Consider the following 13155-nt stretch of genomic DNA (forward strand, 5'->3'; position numbering starts at 1 on the left):
CACCGGCTTCCAGAGGCCGCCTCCTCCCTGGCTGAGCCCAAGGGCGCCGCCCTCGCACCTGCGCCCTGCAGCGGAGCCCTTGGCGGCAGGAGAGAGACCCAGGAAAGTGCTCCGGCACCCGCTTCCCAGCGTGTTTCCCAGTGTGGGGGGCGCTGCCCGGGACCCCCTTCTCAAGGGTGTGCTCCCCTGACCCCCTCCTCCGCGGGTGTGCTCCCCGGGACCCCTCCTCTGCGGGTGTGCTCCCCCGACCCCCTCCTCCATGGCTGTGCTCCCTCGACCCCCTCCTCCGTGGGTGTGCTCCCTGGGACCCCTCCTCCGCGGGTGTGCTCCCCGGGACCCTCCTCCGTGGGTGTGCTCCCTCGACCCCCTCCTCCGCGGGGGTGCTCCCCGGGACCCCCTCCTCCGTGGGTGTGCTCCCTGGGACCCCTCCTCCGCGGGTGTGCTCCCCGGGACCCTCCTCCGTGGGTGTGCTCCCTCGACCCCCTCCTCCGCGGGGGTGCTCCCCGGGACCCCCTCCTCCGTGGGTGTGCTCCCTGGGACCCCTCCTCCGCGGGTGTGCTCCCCGGGACCCTCCTCCGTGGGTGTGCTCCCTCGACCCCCTCCTCCGCGGGGGTGCTCCCCGGGACCCCCTCCTCCGTGGGTGTGCTCCCTGGGACCCCTCCTCCGCGGGTGTGCTCCCCGGGACCCTCCTCCGTGGGTGTGCTCCCTCGACCCCCTCCTCCGCGGGGGTGCTCCCCGGGACCCCCTCCTCCGTGGGTGTGCTCCCTGGGACCCCTCCTCCGCGGGTGTGCTCCCCGGGACCCTCCTCCGTGGGTGTGCTCCCTCGACCCCCTCCTCCGCGGGGGTGCTCCCCGGGACCCCCTCCTCCGTGGGTGTGCTCCCTGGGACCCCTCCTCCGCGGGTGTGCTCCCCGGGACCCTCCTCCGTGGGTGTGCTCCCTCGACCCCCTCCTCCGCGGGGGTGCTCCCCGGGACCCCCTCCTCCGTGGGTGTGCTCCCTGGGACCCCTCCTCCGCGGGTGTGCTCCCCGGGACCCTCCTCCGTGGGTGTGCTCCCTCGACCCCCTCCTCCGCGGGGGTGCTCCCCGGGACCCCCTCCTCCGTGGGTGTGCTCCCTGGGACCCCTCCTCCGCGGGTGTGCTCCCCGGGACCCTCCTCCGTGGGTGTGCTCCCTCGACCCCCTCCTCCGCGGGGGTGCTCCCCGGGACCCCCTCCTCCGTGGGTGTGCTCCCTGGGACCCCTCCTCCGCGGGTGTGCTCCCCGGGACCCTCCTCCGTGGGTGTGCTCCCTCGACCCCCTCCTCCGCGGGGGTGCTCCCCGGGACCCCCTCCTCCGTGGGTGTGCTCCCTGGGACCCCTCCTCCGCGGGTGTGCTCCCCGGGACCCTCCTCCGTGGGTGTGCTCCCTCGACCCCCTCCTCCGCGGGGGTGCTCCCCGGGACCCCCTCCTCCGTGGGTGTGCTCCCTGGGACCCCTCCTCCGCGGGTGTGCTCCCCGGGACCCTCCTCCGTGGGTGTGCTCCCTCGACCCCCTCCTCCGCGGGGGTGCTCCCCGGGACCCCCTCCTCCGTGGGTGTGCTCCCTGGGACCCCTCCTCCGCGGGTGTGCTCCCCGGGACCCTCCTCCGTGGGTGTGCTCCCTCGACCCCCTCCTCCGCGGGGGTGCTCCCCGGGACCCCCTCCTCCGTGGGTGTGCTCCCTGGGACCCCTCCTCCGCGGGTGTGCTCCCCGGGACCCTCCTCCGTGGGTGTGCTCCCTCGACCCCCTCCTCCGCGGGGGTGCTCCCCGGGACCCCCTCCTCCGTGGGTGTGCTCCCTGGGACCCCTCCTCCGCGGGTGTGCTCCCCGGGACCCTCCTCCGTGGGTGTGCTCCCTCGACCCCCTCCTCCGCGGGGGTGCTCCCCGGGACCCCCTCCTCCGTGGGTGTGCTCCCTGGGACCCCTCCTCCGCGGGTGTGCTCCCCGGGACCCTCCTCCGTGGGTGTGCTCCCTCGACCCCCTCCTCCGCGGGGGTGCTCCCCGGGACCCCCTCCTCCGTGGGTGTGCTCCCTGGGACCCCTCCTCCGCGGGTGTGCTCCCCGGGACCCTCCTCCGTGGGTGTGCTCCCTCGACCCCCTCCTCCGCGGGGGTGCTCCCCGGGACCCCCTCCTCCGTGGGTGTGCTCCCTGGGACCCCTCCTCCGCGGGTGTGCTCCCCGGGACCCTCCTCCGTGGGTGTGCTCCCCGGGACCCCCTCCTCCATGGGTGTGCTCCCCGGGATCCTCCTCCGTGGGTGTGCTCTCCGGGACCCCTCCTCCGTGGGTGTGCTCCCCGGGACCCTCCTCCGTGGGTGTGCTCCCTCGACCCCCTCCTCCGCGGGTGTGCTCCCTCGACCCCCTCCTCCGCGGGTGTGCTCCCTCGACCCCCTCCTCCGCGGGTGTGCTCCCTCGACCCCCTCCTCCGCGGGTGTGCTCCCTCGACCCCCTCCTCCGCGGGTGTGCTCCCTCGACCCCCTCCTCCGCGGGTGTGCTCCCTCGACCCCCTCCTCCGCGGGTGTGCTCCCTCGACCCCCTCCTCCGCGGGTGTGCTCCCTCGACCCCCTCCTCCGCGGGTGTGCTCCCTCGACCCCCTCCTCCGCGGGTGTGCTCCCTCGACCCCCTCCTCCGCGGGTGTGCTCCCTCGACCCCCTCCTCCGCGGGTGTGCTCCCTCGACCCCCTCCTCCGCGGGTGTGCTCCCTCGACCCCCTCCTCCGCGGGTGTGCTCCCTCGACCCCCTCCTCCGCGGGTGTGCTCCCTCGACCCCCTCCTCCGCGGGTGTGCTCCCTCGACCCCCTCCTCCGCGGGTGTGCTCCCTCGACCCCCTCCTCCGCGGGTGTGCTCCCTCGACCCCCTCCTCCGCGGGTGTGCTCCCTCGACCCCCTCCTCCGCGGGTGTGCTCCCTCGACCCCCTCCTCCGCGGGTGTGCTCCCTCGACCCCCTCCTCCGCGGGTGTGCTCCCTCGACCCCCTCCTCCGCGGGTGTGCTCCCTCGACCCCCTCCTCCGCGGGTGTGCTCCCTCGACCCCCTCCTCCGCGGGTGTGCTCCCTCGACCCCCTCCTCCGCGGGTGTGCTCCCTCGACCCCCTCCTCCGCGGGTGTGCTCCCTCGACCCCCTCCTCCGCGGGTGTGCTCCCTCGACCCCCTCCTCCGCGGGTGTGCTCCCTCGACCCCCTCCTCCGCGGGTGTGCTCCCTCGACCCCCTCCTCCGCGGGTGTGCTCCCTCGACCCCCTCCTCCGCGGGTGTGCTCCCTCGACCCCCTCCTCCGCGGGTGTGCTCCCTCGACCCCCTCCTCCGCGGGTGTGCTCCCTCGACCCCCTCCTCCGCGGGTGTGCTCCCTCGACCCCCTCCTCCGCGGGTGTGCTCCCTCGACCCCCTCCTCCGCGGGTGTGCTCCCTCGACCCCCTCCTCCGCGGGTGTGCTCCCTCGACCCCCTCCTCCGCGGGTGTGCTCCCTCGACCCCCTCCTCCGCGGGTGTGCTCCCTCGACCCCCTCCTCCGCGGGTGTGCTCCCTCGACCCCCTCCTCCGCGGGTGTGCTCCCTCGACCCCCTCCTCCGCGGGTGTGCTCCCTCGACCCCCTCCTCCGCGGGTGTGCTCCCTCGACCCCCTCCTCCGCGGGTGTGCTCCCTCGACCCCCTCCTCCGCGGGTGTGCTCCCTCGACCCCCTCCTCCGCGGGTGTGCTCCCTCGACCCCCTCCTCCGCGGGTGTGCTCCCTCGACCCCCTCCTCCGCGGGTGTGCTCCCTCGACCCCCTCCTCCGCGGGTGTGCTCCCTCGACCCCCTCCTCCGCGGGTGTGCTCCCTCGACCCCCTCCTCCGCGGGTGTGCTCCCTCGACCCCCTCCTCCGCGGGTGTGCTCCCTCGACCCCCTCCTCCGCGGGTGTGCTCCCTCGACCCCCTCCTCCGCGGGTGTGCTCCCTCGACCCCCTCCTCCGCGGGTGTGCTCCCTCGACCCCCTCCTCCGCGGGTGTGCTCCCTCGACCCCCTCCTCCGCGGGTGTGCTCCCCGGGACCCCTCCTCCGCGGGTGTGCTCCCCGGGATCCGCTCCGCGGGTGTGGAGGGTGCTGGCAGCCTTGGATGAAGAAGGAGCCCGTCTGGTCCAGATCACCTGGGGTGTCTCCTGGGGGTGCCGTTTTGAGTGTGTGTGTTTTCCCTTCTCTCATAAAGGAGCCCCAGCCACCAGCACACCTGGGGCCAGGCCCCACGGGTGGAGCTGGGAGGCTGAGGAGCGGCCAGCACTTTGTCCACCAGAAGTAGTAGCTTATCTCCGCCCTCCCTCCAGGGCCACTGCTCTCCCAACTCAGCCCTCCTGCCCACCCTGCGGATGCTCTTCCAGCCCCCAGATGCGCTTCCAGCAGTGAACCAGGGTTCCATTTTCTTCACATCCTCACCAGCATTTGATGTTTGTTGATTTATTGATGATAGCCATTCTGACAGGTGTGAGGCGATATCACATTTTGCTTTCATTTGCATTGTTCTGATCATTAGTAACATTGAGCATCTTTCCATGTCCTCTTTGGTGAAGTATTTATTCAGGTTCTTTGCCAATTTTTTAATTGAATTGTTTGTTTTTTGGGTGTTGCGTTGTATGAGCACTTTATAAATTTTGGATATTAACCCCTAGAGTGCCAGGGAGCGCGATCGTGCTCCTCCTGTCTTTTGCCAAAAGTGCCGGGAGCGCTATCAAAGCTTCGAAATGGCGTCCACTTCTAAGTCTGCTTTTATTAGTGATGATGATATTGCTAAATATGTCAATGTAGTAAAGGTTTCCTTCAGTTTTTGAATATGTAACTTCATTTACTTGTGATTCATAATTTTTTTTCCTAAACTGCTGTAAAATCAGCAAAAATGCCTTGGCAATTTTAGCATAGTTCCTAGGTATTGGTTGGCACTCAAAGGGTTAACCCAATATCAGATGCATCATTGGTGAATATGCTCTCCCATTCAGTGGGTTGTCTTTCCATTTTGTTGACAGTTTCCTTTGCTTTGCAAAACCTTTTAGTTTGATGTAGTCCCAGTTGTTTATGTTTGTTTTGTTTCCCTTGCCCGAGGAGTTATATCAGAAAAAAATATTGCTAAGAAAAATATCCAAGATTTTACTGCCTGTGTTTTCTTCTGGGTTTTTTATGGTTTTGAGTCTAACATTTAAGTCTTTAATCCATTTTGAATTTTATTCTTGTGTGTGGTGTAAGGAGGTGGTCTAGTTTTATTTTTTTTTTTGCATGTACCTGTCCAATTTTCCCAATACCACTTCTTGAAGAGATTGTCGTTATCCCATTGTATGTTTTCACCTCCTTTGTTAGATATTAATTGACAATAAGCCATGGTTGATCTCTGGGCTCTCTATTCTGTTTCATTAGTCTATGTGTCTGGTTTTATGCCAATACCATGTTGTTTTGATTTCTACAGCCTTGCAGTATAGTTTGATATGAGGTATCTTCAACTTTGTTCTTTCGAAAGATTACTTTGGCTATTCAGGGTCTTTTGTTGTTTCACATAAATTTTTGGAATATTTGTTCTAGTTCTGTGAAATACACCAGTGGTATTTTGATAGGAATAGCATTGAATCTGTAGATTGCTTTGTGTAGTATGGACATTTTGATGATGTTAATTCTTCCTATCTATGAACACAATATATGCTTCCACTTATGTGTATCTTCATCAATTTCTTTCTTCAGTGTCTTATAATTTTCTGAGTACAGGTATTTTACCTCCTTGGTTAAATTTATTCCTAGTTATCTTATTTTTCTTTTACAATTATAAATGAGAGTGTTCTCTTAGTTTCTCTTTCTCATAGTTCGTTATTGGTGAATAAAATGCCACCAGTTTCTGAATAGTAATTGTGCATCCTGGCAGCCACTTTTAAGGCTCAGTGTCATTTACCACAGAATGGGCTCCTCAAGTTAGGGCCCTTAAAAGTTGTGATGAGAGTGACAGCTCATTTTTAGTCTCAAGAGTCTTTGTGACTTGTTACATCATGAACTGACCTGCGATGAGGGGCTAACTGAAAAATTACTTTATTTTAATTGGACCATAATGACATCATCTCGGGGTGATAACCATGCCTCTCACATGTTACTCAGCATTCTGGCTGACACGAGCCAGCTGGAAAAACAAGTGAGATTTGACAGATCAAGTCTTTCAAAGCATGGAGCTCACCAGAGGGTGATTAATGGGCAATTACAGTGTCGCCACTGTTAACCCCACTGGTCTGGTGACCACTAAGTCGCTTCCAGTATCACCTGCTAAGACTGATCATGGCTATGTATTTGCACAGACAGCAGATATCCCTAAACACAGGGCCCTGTGGACACTGGTCAGGCATAACAACTGCCATTATCCTTGCCAGCCCTCTCCAAGCCCACATCCCGCCTTCCTGCCCTCCCCTGACTACCGGCTCCCAGCTCTGGTCTCTCAGGTGCCACACCATGTGCCAACTTCCTGACATCTGAATTACAATCCCAGAGCACCCTGTGCCCCATTTCTCAGGCAAATCCACTCCATGTTCAGCAAATGTTCATAGGGGTTCAGAGCCAATAAGTTAATGAGGGCCTTCTAGAGAGGTGATGTGTTTCCTTAAAGAAGCATCTCTGCCCTAACCGGTTTGGCTCAGTGGATAGAGCGTCGGCCTGCGGACTGAAGGGTCCCAGGTTCAATTCCAGTCAAGGGCATGTACCTTGGTTGCGGGCACATCCCCAGTGGGGGGTATGCAGGAGGCAGCTGATCGATGTTTCTCTCTCATCGATGTTTCTAACTCTCTATCCCTTTCCCTTCCTCTCTGTAAAAAAAAAAATCAATAAAATATATTTTAAAAAAAGAAGCATCTCTGACCAAAATAAGCAAACAAACACAGTCCCTCTCGCCCAACTGGTGTGGCTCAGTGGTTGAGCATCGACCTATGAACCAGGAAATGACAGATCGATTCCTCGTCAGGGCATGTGCCCGGTTGCAAGCTAGATCCCCAGTGTGGGACATGCAGGGGGCAGCCGATCAATGATTCTCTTTCACCATTGATGTTTCTATCTCTCTTTCTCCCTTCCTCTCTGAAGTCAATAAAAACATATTCTTAAAACAAAAACAAAACACAAAAATAAACGCAGTCTCTCTCTCACAGACTCCAAGCAGGTGGCCTGAATGCAGTGCACCTTGTCCAACTGTGAGCCACTTCTGAGGGCAAACTCTCCATCATGGGGTAAAGACCTCCAGGTGGCCTCCCGCTTGCCAGCTGTTGCCAGCTGTGAGGTCACAGGGCATGAGCTTCAGCAGCTGGCCGGAGAAGGTGGCGGAAACCTTTTGGGTGGCATGAGGTATCTCACTTTTTTCCAGAACCTGGCCTTTGCACACGGTGACTGCGCTGTGAAGTCCCTGCTCCACTGGACGGACCCGTGCTTCTGTCTGAGATACTGGATCGACTCTGGCATGGATGCATAGCTCTCGACTTTCTCCACCTCAATCAGAATGACCTTCATCCCATCCTGGATGAGAGCGTTGTAGATTGCAATTTGTTCTTCTGACATGTTCTTTAATAGGTCAAAGCCCAGCGGTTCAGGAACTAAGATGATGATCAGTCGCCTGCACAGCTTAATGTTCTCATCGATGACATTGGCCACAGCTGCACACAGAGAAAGAGAAGCAGAAGATCTCATGAGTAAAGCAGCCTGGATCTTAATGCTCTTGAGAACATTAGAAATGGACCCTAAGAATAAACATTAAAATAGACATGACTTAGCAATGGGTTAACAAGTTGTCTTTTGACATCGTCACCCTCTCTGTGAAAACGTCCTTACTGTCCCTGAAGCATTGGTCCTTTATATTCATGAATCACATGTTTTTATACTTAGTTGTTGGTATGTCACTTTCCTCAGCTCACACAGGCATGAACTGCTCAGAACAGGATCTGATCAGGCCTAGTTTTGCCACTCTTAGCTGGAGGTCTGGTATAAGATGATGAACATATTTTTAAAAAATAAATACATTTTAAAAGAATAAGAAGTTAGCTCAAATGTCATTTTAATCTTTATTCGTGTTTTCCTCTTATGCTTTATAGCTATTTAAATGACCAGGATTTATATACCCTGATGGTTTCTGGTGGCAGGAAGGGGAGAGTTCCTGAAATAAGTTGGTCTTTTTCAGAATAAAGACCAAGTTTTATATCCTCCTTATTCTTAGAATATATGAATAGATAATAACCTCCCCAAAAGCAGACTTTTTATTTTTGGTTACTTTTAACATTTCTAGAGCCCAGAACACTACCTGGCACATAGCAAGTGCTCAATAAATATTTGTTGAATAAGTGAGTGAATGAAGATGGATCCACTTATGAAAGGAGAGTTCTTCCACATGTTTATCATAAGCACTGGACTGAAGTTTCATTTCCTCATAGAGGGTGATCTCAGAACATGGGAAGGTCTGGGCGGAGATATAGCTGTGGTCTCTGTGGGTATAAGTAGCCTGTAAGTCCAAAGTAGTTAGAAACCTTTAAAAGCGGCCCAGAATAAGCCACTACCAACTGCAATAAAGTAGTAATCTTGGTTCCTGGTGACTAGAAAATGAGACTTATTTCAAATTTCAGCCATTGACTGTATAGCCATCGAAGGGGAAATCTTTGTCCTCTGAGTGTCTAATCCAGTGGTTCTCAACCTTCCTAATGCCGCGACCCTTTAATACAGTTCCTCATGTTGTGGTGACCCCCAATTTCATTGTTACAAATTGAACATAATTAAAGCATAGCGATTAATCACAAAAGCAATATGTAATTATATATGTGTTTTCCAATGGTCTTAGGCGAACCCTGTGAAAGGGTCGTTCGACCCCCAAAGGGGTCGCGACCCACAGGTTGAGAACCTCTGGTCTAATCAGTACTGCTTAAGGTTCTACTCATTTAATTCTCTCAACCAAGTCAGGGAAGCATTCTTATCCCCATATGACAGATGAGCCACCTGAGGTTCAGAGATGTCAGCTACCCAGCCCAAAGCTATACTGCTATTAAATGAGAGAAGTAAATACCTCTTCTATTTAGTAGGGGAGGATAAGGGGTTGAGGGTTAGAAAATCCACTTTAAACATGAGCTTATTTACATGCTCCAACTGAAAAAAATACGCAGCAGTTAGTCTCAAGGACATCAGGGCAAGCGACCATTTTCAGTCTCTGTGCCACCCACCACCTGTGCACATGGAAGGGTTTTAGAAGCCTATGCCACCCACCACCTGTGCACATGGAAGGGTTTTAGAAACCTATGCCACCCACCACCTGTGCACATGGAAGGGTTTTAGAAGCCTATGCCACCCACCACCTGTGCACATGGAAGGGTTTTAGAAGCCTCTGCCACCCACCACCTGTGCACATGGAAGGGTTTTAGAAGCCTCTGCCACCTACCACCTGTGCACATGGAAGGGTTTTAGAAGCCTATGCCACCCACCACTTGTGTACATGGAAGGGTCCAAGACTATACCACCCATCACCAGTGCACATGGGTGGTTTAGCCATATCCTTGCTCAGAGTGAGAGTCATGGTGTTTCAATCAGGGTCTCTGTTATCCTGTTGCAGGAATGAGCTGAACGGGAGAGGGGAGTTGGGTTCTAAGCTCCCAGCTCAGGGTTGAGAGCTGGGAGGTGGAAGACTTCCTGTGGTTCAGTGGGGAAGGCAAGCAGAGTCCCTACCATTTGTAAAGTGAAGGAAGGGAAAGTTTCCGTTAATTTTTTTATTCATTTGTTGTTTTTCTACCTCAGTTAACACATACCTTGTCCAGGAAACTCATCCCTGCCAAATATAAATAGCTTATATCCACACTGCCTCTCCAGCACCTCGGGCAGAGCCCTCAGAACCAGCGTGTCCACATCAGAGCTCCGGCAGTCTCGGAGAGGCTTGGGGTACAAGACATACGCATCATACAGCTTCCCGTCTGAAAGAGAAATGTGGTGAGCTCATGGAACGATTCCTACCAAGTCCTTCCTACATGAACAAGGTGGAAATCGGAGTTGCTACCACGCTGTCCTCTTCGCTCAGGTCTGATGGCTTCAGAGTGCCCAGCTGGCTGACTTGGTGCCAAGCATTGCTGCTCTCAGCATCACATTCTTTTAACACTTAAATATTTCACTCCACTGGCTTCTTGCTTGCATGGTGTCTGAGAAGTTGAGCATAATTTCTATCTTTGCTTCTCTATGGTTAAGGTGACTTTTTTGCCTCTGGCTTCTTTTGGGATATTTTTTCTTATCTTTGATTTTCTGTAGTTTGAAAATAATGTGCCTAGGTGTATGTGAGTTTTTTTTGTGGGTTTTTAAAAATATTTACCACACTTGGTGTTCTCTGAGCTTCCTGGATTTGTGGTTTAGTGTCTAACATTAATTGGGGGAAATTCTCAGTCATTACTGTTTCAAACATATCTCTTCCTTTCTCTCTTTCTTCTCATTCTGGGACTCTCATTAGACTTTACCCCTTCTGTGGTTGTGCCACAGTCATTTTATGTTTAGTTTAGTTTAGTTAAGTTTTGTTTTACAGTCTTTGTTCTCTTCACTTTTCAGTTTGGGGGGTTTCTACTTAGTTATCCTCAAGCTCAGAGACTCTTTGCTGGGCCATGGCCTATCTAACAAGCCCACCAGGCAGCCTTCACTTTTGTTATACTGCCCCCTGTGGTGCAGCTGAAAAGAATTGGAAGCAAGAGTCTCCATCACTGTCACTGTCGATGGGTCCTGTGCAACAGAGTGCTGTTCTAACGGCACCAGGTGACGTGGGCCAAATCCTCACAATGTAGCCCCACCGGTGAATCCCATCATGGAAACTGCACACTCTACAAGGAAACCAAACAGCAGACTCTAGGAATTGGCTGTGCCATGCTAAGAACTCAAACACCATTGCACATCATCATGTCAGAGTGAGCCAGTGTATACTGACCAGCCACAGGCCACAGCCACTGTGCTCACAGTGCACAGATGAACAAGACCCAGATATATCATCAGAAGGCCACTCATGAATGTAGAAATAAACAGCATGCAGCACTGTAAGTTAGCAAATGATTGAGTGAACAGAAGAGACCCAGCAGTTCTCTTAAAGGGCCAGGTACACGAAGTTACACAGTTCCTCTTCTCCTGAGCACCAGCTCTGGGTAGCAGCTTTGGGGGATCCAGGGACATATGGGGAGCAACTGGATTATCTGGCATCAGGGCAGGAACTCAGGGGTGGCTTTCTCGCAGACAGGGGTGCTCATAGGTGTCATTGTCCCCCATCCCAGAGCTGACTGGCAGCCATATCTGAGTTTCCATCAGCATGGCCCACACTTTTTGCCCCACGCTGGTGATTCCCTGAGACCCTGCCCCATCCAAATTGCAGCCCCACTCAAGCTGTTTGCAGAGGCTTTTCCATTTGAATGGCCTGTCCTGGCTCAGGCTTCAGACTTTGTTAAAATTTCTCAAACAAGCAGAACGTGGCATCAGCATGCCCCAATAAAAGGCCCAGACTATCAATAAAAGGCCCAAGCCCTGGCAGTAGCACCAGCCTGCCTTGCTTCACAGCTTGGCCTCGCCTGGGCACTTCCAAGCCCAATACAAGCAGCAGCCATTGCAGATCTCTCTGTAGCTCCTGACGGATGGCCCAGGCAGTGGCTGAATTTGTACTTCCCAGAGGCCCTAGAGCCAGTGCACTCAGCGGGCAGCTTCAGACCACACCAGATTACAACTCTACACATCCACAAGCAACACACTCAAGGAGAAGACTCAGTGAGCACCAAAGCCCCACGGAAGCACGTCCTGCTCCATAAGGGTGTCTCCTGCACAGCAGCTGTTCCACTATAGTCATAGCTGGTCCTCACAGCCAATTGGCCTAGAAGTCAACTCCTCCCAGTGACGCCAACAGCAATCAAGGCTGAACTATAAGACTGTGTGCACAACCCACACAGGGGCACACCTAGAGTACCCAACTCAGGTGACTGGGGAGGCTGAGTCACTGGGCCCTACAGGACACCTACTACACAAGGCCACTCTACCAATTCCAGGAGACATAGCAGCTCTACCTAATACATAGAAACAAATACAGGGAAGCAGCCAAAATATGGAGACAAAGAAACATGTCACAAATGAAAGAACAGAAGAAATCTCCAGAAAAAGAAGTAAATGAAGTAAAAGCAAGCAAATTACTAGATACAGAGTTCAAAAACATTGTTATAAGGTTACTCAAGGACATTCATGAAAGCTTCAAGGGACTTAGTGAGACTTTCAAGAATCTTAGTGAGAATTTCAGACACGAAAAAGAACCAGTCAGAAGTTAAGTATACACTAACTAAAATAAAGAATAATTTACTGGGACTCAACAGTAGAGTACAGGATTATGAGAATCAAATCATTGATTTGGAATATGAGGAAGAAAAAAAACAACACCCAAACAGAACAGCAAAAAGAAAAAAGAATCCAAAAATATGAAGATAGTGTAAGGAGCCTCTGGGACAACTTCAAGCTTACTAACATTTGATTATGGGAGTGCCAGAAGGAGAAGAGAGAGAGCAAGATATTGAAAACCTATTTGATGTAATAATGATGGAAAACTCCCTCTACTGGTGAAAGAAATAGACTTACAAGTCCAGGAAGTACAGAGAGTCCCAAATAAGAGGAACCCAAAAAGGACCACAACAAGACACATCATAATTAAAATGCCAAGGGCTAAAGACAAACCCCTTCTGTGGTTGTGCCACAGTCACAAAGAGAGAATCTTAAAAGCAGCAAGAGAAAAGCAGTTAGTTACCTACAAGGGAGAACCCATATGACTATCAACTGATTTCTCAACAGAAACTGCAGGCCAGAAGGGAGTGGCAAGAAATATTCAAAGTGATGAATAGCAAGGACCTACAACCAAGATTACTCTATCGAGAAAAACTATCATTTAGAATTGAAGGTCAGATAAAGACCCTCACAGACAAAAAAAAAGCTAAAGGAGTTCATCACCACCAAACCAGTATTACATGAAATATTGAGGGGTAATACACACACACACACGAACACACACACACACACACACACACACACACACACTAGAGGCCCAGTGCATGAATTCATGCACAGAGAGAGAGAGGATGGCATAGCCACAACTGGGGCGGATCAGGGCTGGGCCTGTCGGGAGGAGGAGAAGGTGGGAGGTTGGCTGGCTGGCCCGCCCTGATCCGGG

General features: G+C 54.0%; 1 protein-coding gene across 6 annotated transcripts in view; it reads right to left on the minus strand.

The window, feature by feature from the left end:
• Nucleotides 1-7035: 7035 nt before the first annotated feature.
• The window catches only part of IL1RL2 (interleukin 1 receptor-like 2), a 68987-nt gene continuing 62867 nt past the window's right edge, over nt 7036-13155 (minus strand). For 4 of the 6 annotated variants that reach the window (XM_014541869.1, XM_014541870.1, XM_014541871.1 and 1 more), the window contains 2 exons: nt 9746-9907; nt 7036-7618 (listed from right to left, as the gene is read on the minus strand). In XM_014541869.1, coding sequence (XP_014397355.1) covers nt 7266-7618; nt 9746-9907 — 515 coding nt within the window. In that variant the 3' untranslated portion in view covers nt 7036-7265. Of the gene's footprint in view, nt 7619-7793; nt 7941-9745; nt 9908-13155 lie in introns of all 6 variants that reach the window. The other 2 variants (XR_001362621.1, XM_014541872.1) reach the window with 2 other exon arrangements.

The sequence above is a fragment of the Myotis brandtii genome, unplaced genomic scaffold (genome assembly GCF_000412655.1).
Source record: "Myotis brandtii unplaced genomic scaffold, ASM41265v1 scaffold281, whole genome shotgun sequence".
NCBI classification, from domain to species: Eukaryota; Metazoa; Chordata; class Mammalia; order Chiroptera; family Vespertilionidae; genus Myotis; species Myotis brandtii.